The 27477-nt window shown below is 40.7% G+C and overlaps 2 protein-coding genes across 3 annotated transcripts; one reads left to right on the top strand and one right to left on the bottom strand.

Annotated features, from left to right (window-relative positions):
- The first annotated feature begins 2052 nt into the window (after positions 1-2052).
- On the top strand, positions 2053-5691 carry si:ch211-212d10.2 (uncharacterized protein LOC557710 homolog). Of its 2 annotated transcripts, XR_006843682.1 has the most exons (4): positions 2053-2668; positions 2933-3048; positions 3608-3785; positions 4804-5691. XR_006843682.1 is itself a non-coding variant. In XM_046392705.1 (3 exons), exons 1-3 carry the CDS (start codon positions 2479-2481, stop codon positions 3704-3706), a joined length of 405 nt encoding a protein of 134 aa, XP_046248661.1. In that variant the 5' UTR covers positions 2055-2478; the 3' UTR covers positions 3707-5691. The 2 variants fall into 2 exon arrangements, 1 of the variants encoding a protein (XP_046248661.1); XM_046392705.1 differs by having other exon boundaries at positions 2055-2668; positions 3608-5691.
- Positions 5692-6580: 889 nt separating this feature from the next.
- On the bottom strand, positions 6581-25654 carry cilp2 (cartilage intermediate layer protein 2). Its single transcript, XM_046392688.1, has 10 exons — positions 25425-25654; positions 18886-18963; positions 17636-17905; positions 17226-17408; positions 16449-16604; positions 16039-16356; positions 15498-15606; positions 14557-14714; positions 10229-12657; positions 6581-10134 (listed from the first exon to the last, which is right to left on the bottom strand). The coding sequence occupies exons 1-9, from the start codon at positions 25486-25488 to the stop codon at positions 10241-10243; spliced, it is 3753 nt and encodes a 1250-aa protein (XP_046248644.1). The 5' UTR covers positions 25489-25654; the 3' UTR covers positions 6581-10134; positions 10229-10240.
- Positions 25655-27477: the final 1823 nt, after the last annotated feature.

Consider the following 27477-nt stretch of genomic DNA (forward strand, 5'->3'; position numbering starts at 1 on the left):
AGCTAATGATGGATGAGTTTGGGCTCTGCTCACAGTCTAATATCTCATCTGAGCCAGACTTTCTGTACACCAAATTTTGCCTCATGCAAAAAGTTACACTGTCCAGTGATCGGAGTACTGCAAAGAGAAGTCAGAGAAATTCATGGACAGCGCTATCCTCCTGTGATCATTTTGGCCTGTCTGCAACTTTGTTTATTAATCCCATCCAGCTCAGTGATTCAAATTTTCCACAATACATCATTTGATTTCTGCAGTTATGTTTTTCTCTTGAAAAGAACAACCCTCAAATTATTTGGAGGTCATTTAATTTGATTCAATGTGTGTGCCCTGCAGTTTTGTCACCTTTAAGCGTGCCAAAGCAGAGCTGTTGGTAATGATTGTCAGTATGTCAGTACCACCTCATACCTGCAGACTGTCCACTTTACTGTACAGCTTTTTGGCTCAAAGTACTGAGGACTCATTTCATAACCTCAGGACCCCACCCTCTAATAAGTAAAACTTGGCAGCATCTTTTAAATAAACAGCTTTGGTGATTTTCCAAATAAATCCTGCTGTGCGAGCGGAGGCTGCATGATTCCAGCCTACTTTTGACAAAATATTAACTTTTTTTTCAGGTTCAGTACCCTTAATTTTGCAGTGGGAGGCTAATTTGACTGTCTACCTGTATAAGTATTACTATTTGCGAAGTGCTTGTAAAGACTGATCGAATCGTTGTGATGTCTTATTTCCTCAGGGTACTGATAGACTGAAAGCCTTTCGTGTATGGCAGTAATCACTGCACAAAATGATCAAAATATCTCAGCCACATAAAAATGATGCAGAGTGAAAAAAGAAAAGAAAAGCTGAACTAGTGTAGACACAAAGATGCTGACAAGGGGAGATCTCTGTAAGTCCAAGACAAAGATGATAACAATACTATAACATGACATGACATTTACATTTCAAAGGTTTGAAAGTCACAGGTGGAGATATGTAGAATGAGTAATAATGGCCATAACCTTTCTGTGAGTTAGCTAAGCTTAGAAAATTTGGTCACTTAGCTCAGGTTTCTTTACACTGGCTTTCCTTCTCATTCAATGATTTTACTTCCCATTAACTTTTGCTGAGATCCAACTTTTGACAAGACGCAGTCACATTCTTTCCTCCCGCCCGTGACACATTTTCACAGCATTGCTGCTCTCCTCTGTGCTAATGCTGCAGCTTTACATGAGTCAGTTTCTCAAAGTCAGGAATCAGAACAAGTGGCCTCTGTTATGCATCACCCCAGTCTAGACAGTAACTCACTTTACTTGTAGGCTGAACTGCTAGCAGCATTATTACTGGCACAACAAAGAGATGGAGACAAAGTGAATAAAAGCTGAGGAAATACAGGTCATTTTTGTACTTTTGCAGTTTGCAGATCTTACAAATGTGTAGGTGGCACAAAGCTCAAACTTCAGTGCTACTAGAATGGTCAGTTTTGTAAACAGCTGATAATTATGAGTCATTAATCTTCTTTGATCAGAGACAGATTCCTGACTTCACACATATCAAAGGCCTCATTAAGGTTCAACTGACAGACCTTGGATGTCCTATTGTCAGACGTATATTTCTGTGGTTATGTTTAATCTATCCTCTCTTTCATTTGACAAAACATTGATAACATAAGCTGTTTTGTTTTTTGTTTTTTACAGTCAGTGTAGTTGACACGTATGCTCAACAACTAAAGCACAGAGTTCACAAACAATTTGTAATACTGCTCAGAAACTGCACTGTGGAAAAGTCAAACTTAAGAAATCAGCCAAATACCTGTCTGGTGCTGCAGCCTGCACTATGGAGCCTGCTCTCACAGAACAATAACAAGCTTTGTAACTGCTAATTGAGATATGATTTTGAACTGTTTGTGCAAGTGCATAAAAAAGCAATGTTCCACATTTACCACGCTCTTTGAGAACATGCCCAATACTCGATATATTTAATTGTTCTCAATGAACTCAACAGGGCCATCAAAAAGACTAGCACTTAAAGCAGTGAGTTTATGTCACAGACAGGCTCTGGTTAAAGACTAAGAACGGTTTTTCTCATATGAGACACATCCATTGTTTGCAAGCTTGTCCTGGCAGCTGGAGCTCTGGGATTATTGTTTGGGCAGCTGTAGAGACTGATAAACCAATAGCAGAATTAAATGAGTGGGTTTGTGAAGAATATCTGAGCTGCTTATTTTAATATCTGTGATAAACATTCATTCACATATAGCTCAAATGAAGTGCAGCTGTGCCAGAGCGCGCTGCGGTCCTCGGCGCGGCGGCGTGACGGTGTCCCGGATGGCTGGCTGGCAGGCTGGCAGGCTGCTGCAGCTCAGCCCGCACGGCTCATCACCTCCTGCTTAAAATGGAATATTTTCACAGAGCAAACTGCCAAATTCATTTGCACCGGGCGGAAAAATATGAGCCCTGGTAGTAGAGTAAATTTGAAAACCAGCTAATTTCGCCGTTCTTTATGGCTTCTGGCTCCGGAGATGAAGAGGGATCCACGGAAGGCGTTTCGTGGAGACTCATAGGCCCAGCCACGGGGCTTTCCAACAAGCGCTGCCGTCTAATATACTCCTCCCTCGGCCGCGGCTCTGATGTCTGCCTCTTCTATGTGAAGGGCGAATTTTTTGCTATGGATGCTCGCTGTGCACATTCCGGTAAAAACTCAATATGCAAATTCACACTCGCTCAGATCAGGCTAACCCTTTAGCTTCCACTCTATCTCTGGCAAAACATTAGGGTTGTGCTTTATTTATCCCGCTTGCTTCATAAAACCGTACTTACAAGTCTGCGTGACAGATTTATCAGTTTGACACTATGTTATACAAGCCTCCCAGTCACATTTTCCCAGAGGGAAGACGGCAGAAGTGATTTGTTTTGAGAGGAAGAATATGCGATTCACAATTTCCTGTGTCTCACAGGCGGTCCTCTGTGTGAGGGGGACATTGAGGAGGCTGATGGAGTCCTGCAGGTCTTCTGCCCCTGGCACGACTATGACTTTGACCTCAGAACTGGGAAGTCAGGGACCTCCTTACAGGTCAGTGAGAGAAATATCTGTTTTTCTTTTAAAAAACTGTCATGTTCATTCACCAAAACTGCTTGAGGTGCTCAGAATACAAACACATAGTGTAAAAGTAATGACAAACAAGACCTGCAAAAAGCACTCTTCATAATATGCAGTTTATTATCATTATAAGTAATCTGTGTCATATCTCATAAGAAAACTGGATTGTGTCCCCAGGAGGCAGGAGTTTTACTTGTTGACTGCACCTGTGAGTTGACATGAACATTTGCAGTGATACAAATCATCCACTTCTGTTAGTTAGTAGGAAGGTCCACTAACTGACACATGATGAGAAATCAAAGCTCATTAGTGAGAGATCAGATAATGTTTCCCTTTTGTTCGGGCCAAACATAGTTTTTCTTCAGCTGTTGTTTGGATGCACGGGTCAACGAACAGCCCAAACCTAAACTTTCCACAAACATCTCATCCTTTTTTCCGTTAATCACATCACTGTGCTGTGACAGCAGAAATATAACTTTTAATAAACTGTAATCCATTGTTTGTTTGGTTTTTTTTGTTTGTTTTTTTACAGCAAAAGGTGTATGAAGTCAAGCTGGAGGATGACAACGTCTACGTGAAACATGCCAGTCGTCTCTCTTTACAGCCTTGTCCTGCAGATCAGAAGAGTTGAAATAACCTCAGCCTTCAGCCCTTCGTGAGACTGCTGTAGCGAGCCCGCTCGGGCTATTTTTAAGACTTGTTCCACAAACGTAAGCCACCTGAAACATTCCTAGCTTATCTTTCATTTTCACAGGCTGTTTCTACTTTGACTGATGTCAACTCAGGATGGTATCTGATCGTCTGAAGAGGACATGACATCATTAAATTGTTTCTTGAGTTTTTCCTGCTGGCAATCCAGGTAGAGACTCATCGCAAACCCAGAACATGGAGAACTGAGCTGACCTTGACCGCAGACCAGACCCAAGCAAATATGCAATACAACTGACTAAAATGTAACTTTTCTAAGCAACTTTAAAATTAATCAGCATATTATTGGCTGTGATTTGTCCATTTAATTTTGAAAAAGAAAAATGAGTCCTGATATTTTCATTTCTGATGCAAATAATACATTGCTGTATGTTTTGAAGTTTTTCTTTTTGACATGTGGGCAGACAGATTTGCATCTTGTTGAGACCCACTATTAGCCAGAGTGGATCTGAAAACCTATAATCTCAATTCTCAAACTCTCTTCTTGCCCATCTATTGCCAGTCTTGTTGTGCTCCTAAGCCCTACTAGGTAAATAAAATCTTTTAATATGCAAAATGCAGTCCCAGTCTAGGAATGTGCAAATGCAGTTCAAATCATGTATGCACAAATTGAATACTACAAATGTGTGGAAAATTTAGGTTACCATCTTGACTTGTTTTTCCTTTGACAAAACATGTGGATTGTAATTATTTGTTGTGGTTGTCAGTATTTTAGGTCCAAACTGTATCATAGTAAGTGATATAGGTCACGTTTCAGCTTCCATGCTTTTTTACCAAAAGAATTTGGAATCATATAATAGTGTAATTAAAATGACAGCTAATATTGAACAGTCTGATGCTCATTACTGCCAATAATGCTGTTCAATATCTTTAACAAGTGTTACCAGAGGCCTAAAATTGTGAAACATGCTGACACGCGAGTCACACTTGTTGAGCTGTGGTCTTTGGATGAATTTAGAAACTTGTTCCAATGATGTCACGCGTAAGAAATTATCTTTCATAATATGTATTTCTCTACAGTTTTCAACCCATATAGATTTTCCAGGAAGTAGAACACATGAAGGGAACTGCAATTATGATTGGTGGCAGTCCGGGCATTAAGACGTTTCCATCGGCATTTCTCTCCTTTCCTGGCCTTTGCACAGACAGGTTTGTGTGTTACTGACGCAATGGGACTCAAAAGAAACGGTTAGTAAGGCGCCAGAGGAAAGTTCACGGCCTGAAACGCATCATTGACTCAAGAGAAATGTGTTTTTGTAGCTTTGTGTGTGTGTGTACGTACTGATGCAAGTGTGTTTTTTTTATTCCTCAGTGGTGAGAGCAGTCACTCACTTTATTTTCTGTCAGTTCTATTTGCTGGCAGACAGAAACCAGTCATGAAGGTGTCAGTGAATGTGTGGCTCAACATCCTCATTTTCCTTCCTACTGTGCTTCCTGTTGTGCATCTTTATTAAAATAATAATTCCACTGGCTGAAAATGTCTGTAACTCATCACCAGGACAATAATGAGCATACACAACAGAAATGCAGCCATTTTGTATCGTTCAAAACGTCAGAGTAAGTATTGTTCAAAATTCTTGTAGGTCAGGAGTGGTTTCTTCTATTTTTATACCTTGAGATTACAGATTACAGATCTATTGTTCGTTCCAGCCTCCTGTTACATGTTTTCTTATCTGTATGTCATATGTTTAGCTGATTTTAAAGCATTTTTTTTCTTTTTATTATGACGTTTATGTACCTGGTTGAAAAAAATCAGTTTAAAATATCTTTTTAATTTCTAATACCAACCAATATAAACTCATTGTTTTGTTTGTAAACTGTATTTATTGTTGTAACTTCTATATTATGTAAATCTGTATTGTTTGTTTTGCTAATTAAATTATTGTATGGTTGAAACATCACAATGTATGTCATTGAAAATCGTCAATAATACACTTTTATTATTCAGAAATCTGATTTTTTTTATGATTTTCTGGTGCGTTCTTGACAAATATTGCACACAATTTTACACAAAATCATTTATTTACAGTTGTTTGTTCAATTATAGTAGATTTCATACAATACACAATTTACACATTAAAACTTAATTCAGAGAGAAACAAAGATTAGCATCACCATGCAAAAAGGTAAGTGTTGACAGAAAATTATCAGAAATTCATTTATGTAATTCTCTTCCTGGAGCTCGGGGTGGAGCACTGTGCCAAATATACAACTGGAAGACTTGAATAAATTACTGTCTAAGTGAGACTAGCTGGACTGTACAGGAGAGAAAATGGATGAATCTGTTCATGCTGAAACTGCTGTGAAGTTCTTGATGTTTTCTGGTGGACTGAGAGTATTGCTTTTGTGGCCTAAATTTAAATGGTGCAGGTTTGCATACGTGAACTGAAAGTCTTGGACAAAGAGGAAAAATTAGGTTATGTATTTCAAAAGCAGTTACCTTCAGCATATTCCCTTTTCAAATTTAACTTGTTATGAAAACATTCCACGTCTGGCCAGTAAACCCAAGGGGATGAAATTATTCTAGAAAAAGAAAAACAAAAAGTTGTCCAGCACGCAGGACTTCAGGACAGCATGTATGACTGTATCTGTATCAATAATATACTTTAACAATTAAATGAGTAATCCAACATTTTGGGAAATACACTCTGTTATCTTGTCAAGAGTTAATAAGATCAAAACCACTCTTGGCTGCTGCAGGAAATATGAAGCTACTGCCAGCAGACAGATAGCTCAGCTTAGTAAAAAAAAAAAAAAAAAAAAAAAAAAAAAAATAGCTAAAAAGAGCTAGCGTGACTTTGTGCAAACGTAAATACAACGTCGCCCACCAGCTCCTTTAAAGCTCAGTAAAAATATTTAATGTCTTGTGTTTTTTGCGCTAAAATGGACAAATAACCTGCCATCACCATGAAGTTGTCATGCTATCAGCAGATTTCCAGGAGACTGGCTAATCGTTTCTCCTACTTACAGTTTGTGTGCTAAGCTAAGGTAACTGAATATTTTTCCATGGCCTCTTATTTAAACCTACACTGTGAAACTTTTGCTTCCCCCTTTGGGCAATGAGAGTAATTACACAAACACTGTCTGCTTATGAAGGCATTGGCTCTGCCATGCTCCTGTTTGTAGGCTACTCTGTCGCTGTGGTTGCTTCTTCCTAGCAAATCAATCTTTGCTGGTTGATGTAAAAAGCATCACTGCTGGTGCTTTATCTGGCTGTGGGGTTTAAGGCTTAATAGGCTTAATTAGCATTGTGTAAACCTCTTTGGCAAAGGACTGAATGGCACAGATTTTCATTTATATGTAAAAGTCCTGCACTGCAGGTTTTGTGGACAAAAACAATGTACTCAGCAAGAAAGTGAATAAGCTTATTTCACAAAATGTCCAACTATTCATTTGAACATGTAAACACACATAAGGCGCCTTTAAGCCCTATATGTGATATTAACATTGAATCCCTGTAAAATTAAAAGGTTGTTTCTACTACTGCCTCTTCCAATAAGATGCAGAAAGAGAAACATTTTCTTTGCAATATAATTTACCTTTTGGATTCAGTCTTAAACTCCTTTTATTTGATTCTAAAAACTTTGAAAAGTTTCTCTTAATTCATTAAACCAAACATTGCAGAGCTTCTTTAATCTCCTTTGAAGTTCCCCAGAAGGCAAAGTAACTGTTTGGAGAGCACAGCTTACTTTCCCATGCAAAGCCTTATATAAAGGTTTACTCAGCCTATTATTGTTACCTTGTCCTTCAAGCTCCCCTGATAAAGTCTCTTCATGAATAAGCCAATTCTCCTGTCAAAGCATTCTCGCCCCAAAACCTGCATTCTTCCATGTGCAACCACTTTTGAAGCCTGATATTCTGTAAGTGATTGACTGTGAGGCCAAAGACCACTAATATTTTCCCTTCGCTTTTTCCATTTACCAAACAGCTCCCCAAAATTATTAAATCCATCACGAGATAATCTCATTCCTCTTTCTCTTGAAGTCTTTGGTCTAACATTTCCTCCAGTTGCTCTACAGCTGTTGGGCCTCCTTAGCTGACCTGACACACCATTGCATTTTTATGGGACTTATCTCTTCCCACACCTGGATTCAATCATCATCTGTCGTACAGGGTGGATGCTACATCTGCTGTGGGGAGATGTTTGTTTTCATCTCGAGAACTGAGCTGTTCAGTCATGGATGGCAAACAGGCCTGTGATTAGAGAGGTCAGTGATAATGCCGAAGGTACTGCATGTTGTCACCCTGTATTACTCTGTTTCAAGCATTTTTATGGAGAGCGCTGGTCATGGTGCATAATGGAAAGAGACTGTTGTTCAACATGGGTTTCAAGTGGAGGGTTACAATAAATGCTTTTCATTTATACATACAACTTCCACCTATTAGCACACATTAAACAATAAATCGGTTTCCCATTAAGAATAAGTATGTAATGAGAGTTAAATGGATCTAGCTTAAACACTTCCAAGAGTTAACTGTATTGTGGGCTGGGTGTCATTTTGATTGATTTAGATGATTTAATTTAAATATGTTTTTACCATAATCTCCTTGGGCCCAGTATACTGTTGGTTACTTAACTTTATTCTTTATATCCTGGAAATTAACTTATTTAGCTGTTTGTGAAAGTCAGGGTCGAGCTGTTTTAATAGTCCTCACAAGAACATGTAAATTAATTTTTAATTAACAGAAGGATTATATTTAATTGTTAGCTGCTCCTGGTCTCTCCATGGTCCCCCTTATTTGATTTTGGATTAGTTCAGCTTGAAGAGTTTCTCCCTTGGGTCTGCAAGCATCCATTTTGCAGATATATAAACCAAGTGTTAATCTCCAAGGTAAACTTCTTCCTATGACCAACCTATATTAAAATAGCCTAGTATTTTTAGGTCCAAAATATATCTGTCTCAGTCACTATAAAGCTATATTCTTTAAGTGTACCCATATTGTAAAAACTGCAGGATTTCTGAAACCTTCGGCAGTAAATTCATGTGTGTCACTGCGTAATCTTCATTCTTATGTGTAAGAATCACACAGTAAGGGTTGTTAATGAGGAGAGGGTTCCACTGAGAGTTTTAACTCCCACTAAGAATATTGCTCTCTGAAGTTGAAAAGATTACTGATGTGCAGTTGTTAAAGTCAACAGAGTCATGCAGCAAAGTGTGAAAAGGTTAATAGATTCTACGTAGTTGAGAGAATTGAAGTATGATTACATGACATATTAGTTAAACTATCTGTGGAAAATCACAAAAAAAAGTCCTGTGCAAGATCTTGTACAAACACCTTATCTAACTGTCACACATACTGAGGGAGTTGTTGCTTTTATTCACCAGCAGCATGTTTATGTCCTGTAATAGTTTGTTACATGCTGAGCTCAAAAAACGTTTAAGTTAAGTTATATAGTTATTGCACTTCAAGATACAAAGGCAGCTGACAAACACATAAATCAACAATAAAAGCAAAATCAATTTAGATCATGAATGAGTCTCTGTAATGGTTTCTGACAATGGGAATATAAAGTTTTCCAGTAACATTTTGTTTGGTGATGGTAATTTAGAATGTGCACATGACAAAAAGGAGATTAACTCATATCTGTCAATCAACTGTCTTCATTTTAGACTGCCTGTTTGTCTTGGCAAAGGCTTCGGTTTTGCGCATTCTAAGTAGGTGTGAAGGACATTTGAATGAATCACAGTTGGAAATGTGGCACATTAATGAAAAACACTGAGAAGTATAATTGAAAACATCCTCTGTTCCCTGGGTAGCATGCCTCACCCCACTGCACCCAACATGTCTCTTGAGTGTGCCTCCCAGTTTGTAGAAAAAAGGCTCAGTGTCTGCTGCAGACAACAAGGACCTAAAGTTGGTTTCTTTCTGATCTTGAAGAGAAGTTCAGTGGAAAGAAATGGCCAATTATGAAGTGTTTGTGGCCTGGCGTAGTATTTATAGTTTTTGAAGGTTTGGTTTCAACTCAAGTGTTGAGTGACATCAGCAAAATTGTCCACCATGGGGAAAATGGAATGCCACAAAAGTTATAAAAGTTACATTCTCCAACATCAAGTTAATCTATTCATACATAACATGAGACCAAAGCTAATTAAGTAAATGCCAGTCACTGCATTAAATATAGACAAGTGATGCATGTCTTTAAGGAGGGAAAGAAGAAATTTATATACCAAACCCTTCAAGTAAGTATAAGTCTAATGAATATGTTTAATCCCACTCATCAATTTTGCTGAATTGCTGTCTGCCTTGGTTTTGTGGTTTCCATAGTCAGGAGGGAATTTATACTCATCAACAGATGGGCAGTTTTTACTCCCTTGACTTGATGCCATCATGTCAGTCTTGACTGAAGACCTAGAAGTGAAAAACAAAGAGCATTTAAACAATTGTAACATTAATGTTGATGTAAAGACACTTCAAATTACTTACTATATCACTGTAAACCTACCTCTTGACATGTCTATTGGCGTTGCTGTGTGCGCATGGACACTCGCCTCCTGGTTGTAGAGCTGACTCTGCGACTCTGGGTCCTGACCCGCTGTTCAGAAGGATACGTCACCATCTGGGTGGATGATCTCTGCACCTGCAGACCCTCTGACTCCCTCATGTCCCTTGCCATCTGAGATAGAGTCTGACCTGGGTTGGTCTGCAGGCGTTGGAAAAGGCTCTCTCTGCTGATTTTCCTCTCTGGACAGCTGAAGGTCAGCGCCACTCCAGAGTCTGACTTCATCTCCCTGGAGAAACCATCTGAGGTGCCATCAAAGCAGCGGCCTATAGCAATCTCCTTGGCCACCCTGGGATTCTGGTCTGTGACTGTGTAGATGCCATAATTGTGTCCCAAAGGATCAACAGGTGCTAGCATAGTGAATGCATGGGACTCATTATTTTGAGCCACTGGTGGATGCTTGATGAGATACTCATGTAGGAGACTGTTGGTGCCAATCCTGCGACAGTTCCCTTGAGGAAGTACTGATATAAGGGATCTGTCTACCTCAGCTTGATCAAACAACATGCCGCTGCATTTGAACTCTACACAGGCTGCTGAGGCATTGGCCTCTCGCATGTCCCTGGTGCTGCGAATGTCTCTAATGCCATAAAGTTTCCCTTTTGTGTCTCGATGTGTTCCTCCTAGATTCCTTGACCTCACCATCACTTCCTTTTGTCCATGGATCTTCACCTTAATGAAGCACGCTCTGAACTCCTGAGGGTTAGGCCACCAGGAGAGGTAGTCTCCCGTCCAGGTTGTCAAATCATTTTCCTCAAAAGGAACAACATTGTATTCGTACTTGTCCTTTTCCACTCTGAAGAATCTGAAATGATTTGCATCAACAGGGGCATTTTCACAAGCTATTAAATTCTGATAGGGGTATATTGGCCCATTGGTCTCGTCAAGATTATTTTGGTTTGGCTTTGCCAAGTTGATTCTGAAAGCTGTTTTCTTCAGAGCTGGATCCTCGTGGTCTGAGCGCTGGTAGTCTATTTTATCCAGGTATGGCTGAGATACTCCAATGATGTTTGGATTCATCTTGGGGGAGGAGGGAGCTGCCTCCAGTTCTTCTCCACCCATCATTGCTGTGACATAAGCTGTGTAAGCATCAGGCCTTTGAGCATCACAGAAAGCTGGTAAACAGGCCCCGTTGGGTCCAGTAATGACACTGTCAAAGCGTCCCCATGCCCTAGGATTAGAAGAATAACCAGGTTTGGGCTCCAAGTTTATCAAGCTGATCACAACACCCTCCAGCTGTTCACTAGGCAGGAACTTGTCACTCATGTAGGCACGGACTTTGACATAGCAGCGTCTGTTTTCAGGCACGTCTAAATTGAAGAGCCGACGTTCTCTGATTTCCATGTTGCCTATGAGGAATGTGCGCTCCTCTCGTTTGCTCCGCCCATGACCGCCAGTAGTTGTTGCAGTGTATGTGAAGTCACTTTCCTCTTCCCAGACTCCTGTGTCTGGATTTAAAGACCACAGTTTCATTTTGGGAATGTGCTCTTGCATTTTGACATGTTGTGTGTCAAGAAGGACTTGAACAGCTCCAGCTCCAAGTACCTCCTTGTTGGTCTCATCTCTGAAGTCCACAGAGAACATACCATAGGTCCTCAAAGGGAGCATGTCACCCTCATCATCCACAAAGTTGAGATCACCAGGGGCCGCAGCTGCTGTGGTGATATTTCTTGGGTCGATGAATGTTACGCTGGCTTTCACGGTGCCCTCATATATTTCTCCATTGTCCTTGTGGAAGGAGTTGGGAGGAATAACCAATTGGCCAATGGGGTCTTCACCTTTTATTTCCCCAAGGTTAATAGAGTTGGTTTCTCCTGCATTGATATCAATTGGAGTCTGCTTTCTCATCACCTTTACATCATGGTAGATGGACCCACCTTTCTTATCAAAGATGAACACCTTAGGAGTGTCAAGAAATTTCTCAGTGGGGTCAACAAAATTTACCACTAATCTCTGTGTATCAGGAGTAATTTGTAATGTGAAACTTCCTTGGTATCCAGTGGTGCCTACTCTCTCTTTACCAATGTAGATGTGACCAAAACGCAAAGGCTCATTATTGTCAGCTGTAACCACTCTACCACGAACCAGCACCGTTGGCTGCACACACTTCTGACAGCTGCACTGCGTCACAGCCCGGATAGGGAGGCTGTAGCTCCCACAGTCAATCATGCGACTTTCCATATTTTGAACCCCACAGCAGAATGCAGTTCCATCTCTGCAGCGCATATCAAAGTCTAAAGAGCCAGCACATTTGTTGTGAGGGCAGCGGCCAGCATTGTAGTACTTGGAGTCAGTCCCAGGTTGAACACAGTCCACTGGCAGTCTGATGAGGTGCGTCTCAGGGGTGGAATTACATGCTGGTGTACCTTTTGCTGTGAAGTAGATGATAAATTCCATTAAGTTAGTGTTGACATATAAAACTTAAATATGTCATAACATCTGAAAGTGCAAAAAAAAAATCACAAATGACTGCCGCGAAATGTTATTTTGACACTGCTTTGGCTTTAAAAATGAATACAGACTTGCCAGTTGGAAGATGTGGCTGTGAAGTTCTTCTTCCTATAAGATAACCCACCTTGAAAGTCTATAAAATCTACTAGAATCTAAGTATAAAATCCTCAGGTACTGGGTATTAGTACACAGTGTATATTAGTGCATGATTGGAAAAGGACATGTGTAGAGTGAATAAATTAGAACTTGAAAGTTGAGGATTCTTTTTACACACACACACACACATACAATCACACACACATACTGCATTTAGGCACACACATAATGTCTGCATGGCCTAAAAGTACCAATGAGTGGCCAAGTTGGACGAAGAAGTGTACATGAAAGCAAAATTAGACATGAGGTTGAATAGAACATTTATTTACCAACCATCCAGATGGGAGCTGGAAAGAAAGAATTACTGTTCAGCCAGACATTGGCAGAGTAATTAATGTGCATGATATCATGGTTGAGCTTATAGTGAAGTATTCTTGTTAAGATCCCCATCTCCCCAGTAAGTCAATAATTGCAGACACGTGGAGCAGTACGATGTGCATGAAATATCATTACTGTACTGCTGATGGCTTTACCAACAGGGCTTTGAGATTCCTTTCAATAAATTATGTAACTTCTATTCACCTGAACCGTGGTTACCACATTTACAGGGAAATAAATTAAACATCTGCACAATGTCATATGTGAGAAGAAACGTAGCTGACTTGAAGGAGTAAGGTGATTTTTTTTTCTTTGAGGTGCAGATGATGTCCTCCACACATAAATGTCTCTTGCCATAATTACTTTTGGAGTGCAGGAATTTGTTTGTGGTCTGGGATAAATCACTTTAGCGCTTGTCCATGAAAATCCTGTTAGTTAATCTGTGTCTTTGCTAACAAGCACCTGATGGATGTTAAAAAAAAAAAAGTGTTGTGGATTGCATTTTTGACATGCATTGTGGAGACACTGGGTTTGAGGTTTTACAGTGTCCAGAACCATCTCATATGAAAAAAAGTGCCAGTTTCAAAAGTCTTAGCTTCAACCAATGTTAACTCAATAAAAGCGTACTGTCCCAAGCACAGCCAAATTATGTGAGCCATGGCATTTTTATTTCCCTATTTCCTTTGCATGTAATGTTTCTTTTTTTTCTGTACCAATGATAGATAGTCTGTTAACTGACTTTTCTCTCACCCACAGTTGTAGGACATTGTGGTTTTGTTTGAATCCTCTTAATGCATAGACATGTCTCACAGATGACTTGGTTGGGGCTTAGCATTGACATTCCTCTTAAAGTGTGTATTCAATCTCTGAGACAGCTGCTCTTCATTCAGTAAAATGAATTGTGGTTGTTTGCTTTTTGTCAGTGGTTTTGCTTGAACCTGTGCAGAACTTTGACTAAATACGTCATTGTCAAATGCACCGGCATAGCAGCCAACCTGAGCTATAATCCCTATGTGCCACTTGCTATCATTATAGCAAATTATTTTTCTCCTGCCTGATGATGATGAATTACAGGGATTATTTGCATCATTTTGGCTAAGAGAACAGACTTAGAGCAAACAGAAGAGGATTTATTCTTCTGCTCTTCTCCACAGCTTTTGAGAGTTTAAGATTTTACCAACAGGTTGGTGTGTCTGCTGTCAAACCAACAGATGAAAATGGTAAAAACTGTCAGATAGCATCTTTCACTTCGTGACTGGGATTATATATGGTATTATATTATAGTGGAAAACAGCACTGATGTTGAGATACTCTTGCTGTCAGTAAGAGATCCAAAACTCACATACCAATCACAGTGAGGAAGGATGCAGAGGACTTGATGCTGCCTGTAGGGCTACTGGTTTTGCAGTAGTACTGCCCTGACTGCTCAGGCTTCAGGTCTCGCAGAACAAGGTCCTCTTCGTACTTGTACACCATCCTGTCCAGCAGAGTCCCATTGTGGTACCTTGAAAAATAGTTATCGATATAAGAAAACAAAGAGGACTTTAAAAAGAAAAGAAACTTGAAATATTGCTCGAGATATACAACGATAGGTTGAAATGCTGCCATTTCAGGCACCGGGGGAGCAAATTTGGGGAGGGGGGTTAAGTGCCTTGCTCAAGGGCACATACACCGAGTAATGGAGGAGGGGGGTTGATTCATCATTCCACCACACCCAAACTATTTTGCTGCCTACCCTCCGATCACAAGCTGCTTCTCCAACCTCTAGGCTGCTCCCATAATGTGTGCAAAAATTAAAAAAAAAAAAAAACCTAAAAAATATAGCTCCAACAATGTTAGTATCACCACTATTATTTATAAATATGTGATTCATTCTAAAAATTAATAATTTTTATTAAAAATGAAATGAATCAAAGTATCACGTAGGTATAATATGGAAACGGTTGCTTGCAGTGATGAACCCATGGAGAGAGATATCAACTCTGGAGCTCTACAAAATGATTTAGTATCTTTCAGCTTGTTGTTTTGGTTTCCCAGACGACAACTTTACCATTTTGATTCACTCTCACTACTCTCATCGGTGTTGTTTTATAGCCACAACAGGCAGATCTTTTCCGCAAATAAGCAGAGACCAAAATATAGCTATAGGTAACTGATTAATACCGCTCTTATAATAAAAAAATGTGCCTCCATAAGTGAAATCACATTTTTTCATATGTAAAAGTGATTATTGAGATGTCAGCTGTTTCTGTGATTTGTAATTTACCAGCACAAGTATTAATCTCACCAGTAGTATTTGTCAGGTGCTGGTGATCCCGTTGCCTTGCAGCACAACACAACCCGTCCTCCCTCGTAACGCACTTTGTCCTCTGGGTGCTTCACAATGTACGGCTTTTCTGTGGAAAGCAGAAAGGAGAAAACCCTCAAGACCTCACTGTGACTGTTGTGAATTGTACCACAGAGTTTTGAGACCTCATAAAACTCAGTTGAACATTACACTTTATTCTCACATTGGTCTCTGTGCTTATGAAAATTTATTGTTGAGGGAATTTCTCAGACCTATTTTTATTTGGTTTCCATGCAACCAAGTTAAGTAAATGGTCCAGACACGTCTTACAATAGACCAGACTGTTTATTTTGTACTTATGTCAATTTCCTGTTTTCTACAGTCTAAGAGCATGAATGGAGGATTTACTGGCTCTGTGGACTGATGATGATCATGAGAATCAGGAAGCACTTGTAAAAATTGCTCTATTTGGTAATAGCAACAATATCTTCAGTTAAGACTAAAGTTGTAACCATTTATAATATTTTTGATAAACACTCACCAGCTGTTTTGAGGACAGCGTGTACCCAGGACAGCCCTGTGGTGTTGCTGGTGGTAGAGACAGAGATCGGGGCAAACTTCTCCTTTCTGATGGAGATCAAAGTAGAGCTGGAGGAGCAGACTCCTGGGAGCCTGAACTGACCTTTGGCATCTGTATGAGCACGGATTACCTTGGGCTGGCTGGCCAGTGCCACCCGGGCTCCTGCCACAGGGACGCCAGTCACACTGTGAACTTCTCCATGCAGCATGTGGCTGTCACACACACACCGACTGCAATCCTCACTGGGAAGACCCTCTGTGCACACATGCCGGCATTTAGCTGTGGGTAGAAAGACACCTAGACATGAGCACTGATAGAGACAAAAATATAAAGAAAGATATTGCCACTTTTGTAGCACAGTCTCAGCATACCTGGGCATGGACCCTTCCCACACTTCTGAATTTCAATAGGTCGTCCAGTACACTGAATTGTAACTGATGTCCTCACACAGGTTCTCCTCCTGATCCTGCGACCTCCACCACAAGTCACTGAACATGAGCCCCACCGGCCCCATGGACTCCACTCAGCTGATCGGACAGAGGGACAGGAATAATGTGAGTCATGGAAATTAGTATTTTCTGTAAAATTGGTCATCTGTCTTCTCATTAATTTGTTTTGTCATTCACACTTTATAATGACAGTTGTTAACACATGGCTGCAATTAGAATAGGAAAAAAAAGAATAGGAAAACTGATTAAAAGGCTGAAACTGAAAGATCACTGATTACAAGTAGCTCAATCAAGAACACTTGAACTAATGGTGACTGAGTCATACTGAGCAGAAGTTCTGGGATGGGAGGGTGCTGTTTGAGACCACACAGCAGAAAATGGCTCAGAATCAATATCAGAACTTTTTCATGTAATACTCTCAGTTAAGCAAAACTTATTAGGAATTCAGTATAAGATGTCAACATTGCAATCACTTTGGTTCAAATGGTATTGTTTGGTGCAGTTCAAACAGTTGTGCTTGTATATTCATAGATATATTACATTATATTTTTCATACATGTGCTGAACGCCTTCATTGGGCATCAAGCTGAAGCGTTGTGCTTTGTTTGAAGCACAGTCATCTTACCCACCATTACACCTCATCACATTCCATAACTTATGACACACAAATTAGGTGTTAATGAATCTTGTGATTCTCACCTGTACACGGAGGGGTGGAACACTCCCTCCTTTCTGAATGGTGCCCCTGGCACGCTGGCACCAACAGGAGAGGCATGGGCTGGGTGTTCACACATTTCCTCTGTCGCACCTGGATGCCTACGTCATCACACACCATGGTTGAACAGGGACCCCACTCACTCCACTCAGTCCAGTAGCTCTGCACTAAACACACACATTGAGGAACAGAGTGTGACATCTTGAGCAAAGATTGGATAATGTGCTGCTGTTGGAAAGCAGAATGAGGCACAGGAAATAACACGTTATTTTACATGGCAGACATGTGATGGTTTACAGCATTTGTAATGGGTGATTCTTCCCTGTAGCCAAGCATATAACATGCATGCATGGCTGAAGCTTGTGCAGCTCTGAGCTGCTGCCACCAAAGCTACCTGGGGGACACTGAAAGCGGACGTGGTAGTTGGAGCAGACACGTCCATGGGGCTGTTCCTTGTTGATGCACCAGAAGCCCTTTTCCAGACTGGAGTGGACCACTTCCCCAGTGTCTGCCGCAGCCACCCAGTCTGTAGTGCGAGCCTCCATAGCCATGGGCCGTGCACAAACTCTCTCTCTGTAATAGAAACGGATTGCCTCCAGGCGCTCGTAGTCTCCATTCCCTCCAGGATGGTCGATGTTGAACCAAGACGTCCACTCTGTCACGCCTGGAGACACGTGGAGGGGATGAAAATAGAGGGTGGAAATAATGAAAAACAAAATGTCAGAAAGAAAGAAAACAATTTAACCCAGGATCCAGAAACAAGGGGTGGGGGGGCAGCGGGAATGGCTAACAAACTTTAAGAGGAGGTCTGCTACTGCAATTTCAATCTGACTTCATACACCCCAGAGAGCTTTGCATTGTCCAGGTTCTTTCCAAGCCTTGGCTGGCTCAGCTGATGAGGCATATTGTCCAGTTTTTTTAGTCTGCTGTATGTTCTGAAACCTCTGGACAAATATGACTAATTAAAAACAAAATTAGCAACAATCTGATGTTGTCTTTTGCACACAAATGAATGCATTAGTGTAATAAATAGAGGGTTCAGGGTGCACTGAGGTGATGGGAGGGGAAGTGTACTGCAGACAACAATATGAATACAAGCTGACACTGGTGATCTTCTGTTCAACTCAAAAATGGATGTTAACTCATCAAATTTTCAGTGTTCTAATTTCCTTTGTGAGTTTGTGAGCGAAGGGTCTATTTTCAAATTCTCAAATAATTGTGATACATATATACTATAGAAGAGGAGCATTGTATAGATTAGACACTGTACGTCAGAGTTATAAGAAGTGCATTTTTTCTGTGATTTCTGGCAGATGTATGCAGGTCTGTTTGTGATGAAGTAAGCGCAAGTCACACTGAATCTGAAAAAATTATGTGACTGAGTTATGGCTCTGGGATCTATTGCAATTTCTAATACAAACTGTGGCAGCTGGACAATTTCAAAGTAAATGAACTACCTCCATGAACTGTAAGAGAAGTAAGATCTGCTCCTGCAGTTCCAACTGCTGACCAGGTTCACTAGTGGGAAAAACTTAGAGGGTCAAACTACAATAACTAACTTCCTTTCATTTTCAGAACACCTCTACTCTTTAACTCTCACTGTTTGAAAACCTCTGCCAAATAATCTGCTGATAGATTCAATACCTGTTGTCTGTGTGTCAGCGAACATGTTGAAGGCCACTCTCTTACTCCTGTCTGACTGACTTCTGGTCCTCAGAGATCCTACAAATGGAGAAAAAAAAACATCTGGACATAAAGCAACAAGTCCACAGACTGTCTATACTGTCAGCATTTCTCTACCTATTCCCTCTGAAGCCTAACTTAGAGTTTCGGTTCAACTGATACAAAGTAATACATGATGCTGGTATGACTTTACATGTAATTGTTTTAAATGCTTTTTGTCAGCGCAAACATTAAATGAAAGTCAATCTAATGAAGTCACACACTGCGGCAAAACTCTCTCTTTTTCATACTGTGCATTTTTTGCAGCAATATTTGTATGCGCACGCACACACACACACACTTACATGCACCGTTTCAAGCTTTTATTTATTTTGTCATCTCTCTTTCATTTATCTGGTCATTTTCCTTATCTTTCTGTGGATGTTTGCCATTGCTGCCTCTCCTGCTTTGATGACACACCCCTCTTCATTCAAACAGTACTGACATACATAGTTGCAGTCTGATTCCCATCCATCATCTCATACATCTTTTCATACTTCAACTTATTGCCTCCACCCTCCTCTGCTTGTCCTTCCCCGAGCCCTCTTGATCCATCAACAAGCGGCCGCTGTTGAGGATGCTAATCAAGCTCCAGCTGTGACAAATCAGTGCATGCGGAGTCATCTGTTAACCAGCAGCTGAGCCAGAAAACTTCACCTTAACTTGCTCCACCAGCTCTCTCAGAGCACACAAGCTTTTACGTAGCAATATGCTGTCAATTTGTTTTTTGATCTTAATAAAATATGATTGTAATGTACACACACGCACAGCATGCCTGCATCACTGAATCATTCTTACATCATTATCATTTTTCATGCATGTGCTTGCACACACAGCAGGACAACTGTGAGGATAGGAAAAAAGTAAATGTTGCCTTATTAGAAAGAGAAAGATATTCAGGCTGGCATTCATCACACATTTGGCTCTTTGATTAATTAAACATGCACCATGACATGTTTTCCCTCGTGCTTTGAAGTATAATGATTCATTTTTCCTACAGAACCTATTTTTTATGTTGTTCAAAATGTCAGTTGTTTGCTTGACATTTCATTTCAAAGTTTCATTTGAGCTGCACGGAAAAAATAAATGTCATGGTCTGTGACTGAAACAAAAGTAGCTTATGCAACTTCAGTGTGTGTGTGTGTGTGTGTGTGTGCGTGCGTGCGTGCGTGTGAGTGTGCGTGTGTAATATGTGCAAGCACTTAGCACTTTTGGGGAGACGCTGCTGAGTTTATGAGCAGAGACAGTGGCCAGTATTGATCCCAATCTCCACTGGTTTTATGGCTCACTTCAAGTCTTTATTGTTATGCCAGCACATTTCTTTTCAACCCTTAATGTTTTTTGATAGATTTAGCAAAGAAGGATTGTAGCTCAGCAGAGCAAAGATCGACTGTCCAGAAATGTATTACATAAGTTTCAGGGTAACACGGTCACGTCAGCTGACCTTCATGGTTATTGTTTTTTTATGCTCCTGGCTTAAAAAAGCCATTGATAGGGTTCCATATCGTCTTTGTCTCTCTGATACACTGGAATCACACGATAAGCAGAAGCAAATGTTCTCTCACCGATCTGCGTTGCAGATGTGGCTCTGCTTGCAGGTTTATTTTCATAAATCAAGTAGTTTTTCCACCCTTCTCTCTTCATCTCCTGGATGTCTGTCCTGATTACATTATAAAAGCAATTAAAACACAGTTTTTCTGCCACTGGACAGAACATCTCAATCTCAAATGTTTTCAGTCTGCACTCTTGTACGTTCACTCTGACATCTTTTCAAAACTTTTCAAAGGAGATAAAACATACGGTGGGGGGACACAAACAGCCCTTTTGTTTCACTTAATTAACACTGACAGAGTGAGGAGGCTAGTACCCTCCTCACTCTGAAGGGCATCCATTTACTTCCAAGAAATTATAAAGCAGTTTTCCTGCTCTGGTTACGTAACATTACTTGCTCACTCACACCAAAACAAAGGGAATTCACAGCAGAACCATTTGCCTGCTGGTGATGATTTCAAGATGTTTGATAATGAAAGCGAAATAGCAAACAATTGTTAGAGTTTTATGAGGTGACTAATGGTTTTAGAAAGTTAAAAGAGGAAACCCAGATTAGCTTCAGCAGAGGACAAAATGTTGGGGTGGTGACCTCGGTTATGGCAGGTATGAGCTGGCTCAGTTCCTGTAGCAGACTCACAGAGCTTATTGTGCTTTCGAGTGGCATGTTAACACTGTATGAACTTTAAAAGCCAGGAGATTTTATTAGGGCACTGCTTCATACGGCTGGTATGTAAGGAAATTTACCCCATCAAGGAGCACATGTTTTTTAAGCAAGAAGGAGCAAGGTTAGAATTTATGGTTTCCTCTTCAATGCTAAAAAAAAATCCACCTAAGTCTTCTGTTGGTACAGTATGTCTTGTTTGTCCTTGTTCATGTGCTCTGTGTGTTTTTGGTTTTGTGTATTGCCAGCTTGCAGCTAATGTCAACAAGTCCTTCAAATTAAACAACATAATGTGTTTGTCCTCATCCTCTAGAATGACAGATAAAGGTGTGGAACATCATTTGTCTGGTTTATGATGTGAAAAGATGGTTAAGGTTTAGGCACAGAAACTACCTGAATAAGTTTAGCTTAAGATAATGGTTTGGGACAAATTATGTGCTTAGAAATAGGGTTACGGTCACATCACGGCATGAAACATTTATTTTTCTGTTTTGGAAGAAGCAAAGGAAGACTTTGCTTGGATTGGGGCATCAGATCAGAAACAGCTCTGTGTAACATTTTAGAGGGTATAAACCAACAACATATTCTGACATTCATTATGGAAGACCTCTGGCAAAATGACTTCTTTCAAGGTTAGAGGACCTTTGTCATCATGGGTACAAAATTTGGGGCCCATGGAAGAACTGTGGTGAAAACAGCAGTGACTGTCAGTTAGAAAAAGGAAATTAGACTTTAAACTTGTGTATTAAAGTCTGACATTTTACTGACCATCCATCCACGCTGACCTCCACCCTGTGCAGACTTGTGGTTCTATAACAGCTTCACGTGACTTCCTCCTTTCTTCTAGGGAGCTTTGTCACATGGCAAACATGGTTTTGGGGCCCCAATCTCTTTACAGTTTAGATTTTTTTACAGCTAATGTGGTAGGTATGCATGTATGTACGTAACACACTGCAGTTTCACCTTTGACCTGAACTCTGCCATGTGGCGGTAATTATAAACCGTAGCCAGCCTCACCGTGACCCTCATAAACCATGGACAAGGTAATGAGATACATTATAAAGGCAGCAATATATTAAAGGAGACCTCTATCTGAGGGCAAGCACCTGAATGCCACACTATGCCAGTAACATGACTAAAACATAGCTACTGGCCTACTTTCTATCCAACACATGAAGCCATTGTCATCTTAATGCTCTCTGAGTCTGTTGTGACAACTGCAATTCTTATTTTGGAGGACTTTGTTCGGATTTAACGATTTTCATCATGGTGGTTCATTCTGAAATACACCCCCTGTTATTACAGCCAGGCTACACAAAGGCAAATCCTCTGTTAATAATCACCAGTGCCTTTGGAGAGGACAGCCTTTCTCTTCTTCACGCTCTGAGTGGGAGTCTTCTGCCTTTGCCAGAATCTAATAAAAAAGTTGCTGAAGAGTGGACGAGGTAGGAAAATGCAGGACTTGTGAAGTTGCACCCAGAATGGTTTCAGTCAGATTAGGGAGGTATGGTTGTGCCAGATGTTTGCTGCCAGACAGTCATGGCTTAAATAGAAGGTCTGGATTCTGTTCATAATATTCCAGATCTTTATAAAAGGGAGAAGATTTTTGTACAGTATTTGTCAATGAGGTCTTGCAATTTCACATTAATTCAGTGATGAGTGAGTGTGTGTGTGTGTGTGTGTGTGTGTGTGTGTGTGTGTGTGTGTGTGTGTGTGTGTGTGTGTGTGTGGGCTGCTATATGTGATGATCTGTGTGCCATGTCATATGGAAGCTGTTAATGTGTTTGGCCAGCTTCTCAGCTGAGGTGTGTGTGGTTAGAGAAGAGTCTGCTTTTTCTCTCTGCATCTATCTCTCTTGTTACACCGATGTTCCTTATTCTCAAAAATCCAACTCTGAGTCCTGAGACATCTGTAGCTCATTAAAATTTGCAATTTTGCCCCTGACATTAACTAATGATGCAAATCAAGGAGATGATTTTAAGATTTACGAAAGTCTAACAAAGGCATTGTGTGTTTTCTCCCTTATTCTATTAAAAACACAATTGGGCAAAGTTGAATTTTCAATTTAAAAATATCTCCTAGTCTTAGCATGACCCTCTGCACTTGTACACAAGCACAGAGCCAGAAGCTGGAAACAGCTCAACTGAAAGCTGATTAGTCCTGCAATAAACAATATCTTGGCATATACAAGTATGTATGTACACAGAAATACACAGAAGAAAGAAGAAGAAACATGTGATATGGCTTGGAGGATGTCATTAATGGGAATTTGTGCCTTTTCCTTTGATACATTGTAATCCCTGTCTCAGTCATTAAAGTCAGCTGGCCAGACAGCTCTGTGTTTGGAGCAGACAGTGGTCAACATCTGGAGAACTAGCCGCTGTGTCTGACTCACAGCAGCCCTCCTGCTGCTCTCTCTCTCTCTCTCTCTCTCTCTCACACACACACTCTCACACACACACACACATGCATATGTAACGTCACACACTTGTCTGACAAGATAAGATTACAAATAACAGGAGAGAAGATTGAAAGTACTCAGGTAAAGCTAACGAAGGACAATTACAGCAACTTAAACAGCCTTGGTGCTGTGAGCAGGACTTCTGTTAAGAGATGGTAGTACCACACTATTCCCCTCTGAGTTACAGTGGGCATTTAGGAACAGCTGCCACCTTCAAATGGGAAAACAGCTTGTAAATCTGTAAGGTCTGAGGTGTGTGGAGACGGTGACAGAAAACAAGGTGAGGACAGAGCGTTTGAGGAGTCGGGCTGAAAATGTGATGGAGTGAAGGAGAGACAGAAGGGACAAAGGTGGGGAAATAATTTGTGGAGAAATACCTGAGGGAGACAAGGTAGAATAAAAATAGCCAAGATAAATGGACAGATGGAGACATACAGTCATTACTTTAGTGGGGGACTGAATGTAGATGTGACTGAGACGACCATCAAAAATTAAAAAGGAAAGAGTGACATGCTGGCCAACTTGACGGGGAAAAGAGTACGGTAAAGTCATTTTACCTGTACTCTTTATCCCTCCTTTTATTCCATTCTCTCATTTAGCTGACCGCAAACCCAGCAGGTGGGAAAATGGGTCACTCGGTTTGTGGTTACTTCTTCTTGTTTCCAAGGTGACTGGGTTTATATCTTTAGGGACTGCTGGCACTGCGCTTGAGGGTGGAATGAGAACAAAATGCACCAGCTTACTGCAGCATGTGGATGTGAAGTGCTGAAGGAGCGTGGCACAGAATGTAAAATTTTACAATCCATTTTAAGGTCGGCATTCACTCACGACTGTAACACAGTGCTCAGTTGAGTGAGAGTCAAACTCAAGTCTTTCATACATTTACCTTCTCCCCCCACCAAACTGTCGTCAATATACTTATCAGTAAATGGCACAGAGCCTATGAAAGACATTTACGGCTCTGAGGCCTCCTAATCCAACAAGATATGGAGACTATTAAGGAGTATTTTCAGTCGCTTGCTTTTATGAACTGCCAGCTTCCTTTAATGGGGAGCAGCTGTATGGCGGACGGAAAGTGACAGCTTTGAAAATAGCACTGCTACTGGTGTAGTTCAGAAAGTGTGATAAGAGCAAAATTCTGGAGGAAGGAACTTATAAGCTTAAGGAGTATTGTATTGCCCTTATGTGGCTGGTAGTTCAACACAGTGACAACAGTGAACTGAACTGAGAAACTAGTGTTAAAAAAGGCTCAGCTGGCTGTTTGTGAGATCATTAAAGTCAGTGGAGCTCTGTGGCTGGGTTGCAGGCCTTCTGCTCACTGATAGTGGCAGCTCTGTCACCACATATCGTTAATTAGCCTGGTGGTGACACATGCTGGTGACTTAACATCAGGAAGCAACAACTACTGAGGTGGACTATGAAATGACCCACACAGAGCCACAGAGCCACAGGCCACACGCCACACAGCACACACACCCACACTCTCTTATCATGTGAGCTCACCACCAGACATTTCACCAGAGTCTTCCTGCTATGATGTCCTCAGAGAAATGCCGTCAGCATAGAAAACTCTACAGTTATGTCATTGTAGTGCACATATGTGAGCAGTCATGCACAGGCTTTACGGTATGTGATTACCAATAAAAAACAAAAAAAAGAAGATGAAAGAGATGAACAATATTGGCTGTTTTGAAGCTATCATTTTTCTAGAAACATTTACAGTGATTTCATGTTGTTCTGGCAACAGTTTTGGAATAAAACAATGATAGATTTTCAGTCTTCACTTACCTTGGCCCAGAGCCAGCGAAGCCAGGAAGGACAGCAGCAGTGCCACCTTATTTAATTCCAACATGGTCCCACACCTTCAGTTACTCAGGATTGTCGTTGTGGTTTTTTTTCCTTTACAGACATAAATTTAAGGGGGTGAAAAAGTTTATTCTTCGGGTTGCAGAGTAGCTGCTTCAGTTTGTCAGGTGTGAGTGATGCTGCTGCCGGTCAAGCAGGAGCCTCAGCGCTGCTCTTTCTCATGTGAGTTGAGTTGCTGAGTTGGAGACAGGAGCTTTGCCGTTTTTAAAAGAAGGGGGCATCGGGAGTGCACACCAATCCAGCCCCTCTCTGCTCACCATTGGCCAGTGAAATGTAACATCTGTGTCCCCCCATATCATCTTCCAAAAAAAGGTGAGGGTACGGCAGGGAAAGAGAGAAAGAGAGAGAGAGAGAGAGAGAAACTCGCACAGAAGGAAAGAGGGAGGGAGGGCTGCTATTGCTGAAAATGAAAAGGTGTTTTCCTGTTCAGGCAAGAGCTTATAAGTTCTGACGTTTTTGCAACAATATTTTCATATCTCATTAATTCATAATCCTCTTTCACTCCAACATAGTTGTTTTTATCCACAGATGTGCTTGTAGAGAATAGCATGTACTTTGAGATGCTTGAGAAACCTATTTTATTTTTATTTCTTATGATATTTTATAAGATTTTCTGTTTAAAAAAAATCAAAATACACCAAACTGGTTTGCAACATAGTTAATTACTATTGTTTACTTGTCATTCATGATAACTTATTCTGTGTACGCACACACACACACACACACACACACACACACACCTCACACCTCCCCAGTTTGACTTTTTCTCTCATTCCATTTTATTTATCTGTCTTTCCACCAGACACAGGACAGTGCCAGATGCTGCTCTGCCTCTGGTTCGACTTCTGGTTCAGTTTTGTAACTTTTTAACAGTCGCTGATTGCAGGGCGATGCACTGCCAAAGAGTGGAAGTGGCGTCATATGGCATGCCATTCAGGAAAAACTCCTCAGAAGGCAGACATGAGGCGTGCTTATGGGGTGCTATGTCCTCTGGCTCATTGCGGCTTGTGAATTATTATATTTTAGTAACAACGTTTGTAAAAAAAAGAAAATCGCACCACTTGAAAAAGATGTTACAAAGGCAGTATTTACAAAGTTACACGCTAAATGTCTGTCATCTTTAATTGAACACACACATGCAACACCCGGCAAATTACATGCATTGAAACACACACAGGAGCAGTGGGCAGCATCAAGTGCCCGGGGAGCATATTGGGGGGGTTAAGTGCCTTGCTCAAGGGCACATCCGCCAGCTAATGGAGGGGGAGCATTTTTCTCATTAATCACTCCACCACACCCAAATTTTTCCCGCCCGTCTGGTGGGGGAATCGAACCGGCGACCCTCCGATCCAACCTCTAGGCCACAGCTGCCCCCGTTGAGGTACTTGTACTTTAATTGAGCACATCAATTTTATGTTATGCTATTCCACAACATTTTAGATTTCACCAAAGCCATATTTTTTTCCCTCTAATCTCACATGGTTTCATTTAAATAATTGTTTCTGCACTGAGGAATTATTTCACAAAATACAAAGATGAGAGAAAAGTCCAAAATCTCAATAGATGTATGTTACAGAACTTTTTCTTTCCTCTCTCATTAACAAAGTGGTTTAAACTCGCTGCACCTTCTGCAGCTTCAACAGTGAACTGCTTTTTACACATTGTTGTGTCAGTGTTAACCTTTACTGCAGAAAAAGCGTTGAACTTTGAACTTGAACTTTTCATTTTTATACATTGATGCTAAGTTCACTTTTGCTCAGGTAAAGACTTCTTCTGTCATCATCGCGTTACCTCCACAAGCAGAATAAATCAAGTCAAGTCAAATTTATTGTTAAATATGCTATACATGCACGACATACAGCACCGATGAAATGTCAGTCCCCTCGGACCCATGGTGCAAACACGCAATATAGTAAAATAAAAAATAAAAAAAATAAACACTCTCAGGTGAAAAAAAGGAAAATATAAATAGGTA

Source organism: Scatophagus argus, chromosome 6, assembly GCF_020382885.2.
Source record: "Scatophagus argus isolate fScaArg1 chromosome 6, fScaArg1.pri, whole genome shotgun sequence".
NCBI lineage: Eukaryota > Metazoa > Chordata > Actinopteri > Scatophagidae > Scatophagus > Scatophagus argus.

Bases quoted from the DNA above. Each gene is read 5' to 3' on its own strand.
- si:ch211-212d10.2 (XM_046392705.1), top strand. From the start codon at position 2,479: ATGGCTTCTGGCTCCGGAGATGAAGAGGGATCCACGGAAGGCGTTTCG. The intron at 2,669-2,932 runs GTAAAAACTCAA...TGTGTCTCACAG, and splicing joins TGCTCGCTGTGCACATTCCG to GCGGTCCTCTGTGTGAGGGG. The intron at 3,049-3,607 runs GTCAGTGAGAGA...GTTTTTTTACAG, and splicing joins AGTCAGGGACCTCCTTACAG to CAAAAGGTGTATGAAGTCAA.
- cilp2 (XM_046392688.1), bottom strand. From the start codon at position 25,488: ATGTTGGAATTAAATAAGGTGGCACTGCTGCTGTCCTTCCTGGCTTCG. The intron at 18,964-25,424 runs GTAAGTGAAGAC...CTCCATTTGTAG, and splicing joins TTCGCTGGCTCTGGGCCAAG to GATCTCTGAGGACCAGAAGT. The intron at 15,607-16,038 runs GTGAGTGTTTAT...TGCTTTCCACAG, and splicing joins CGCTGTCCTCAAAACAGCTG to AAAAGCCGTACATTGTGAAG.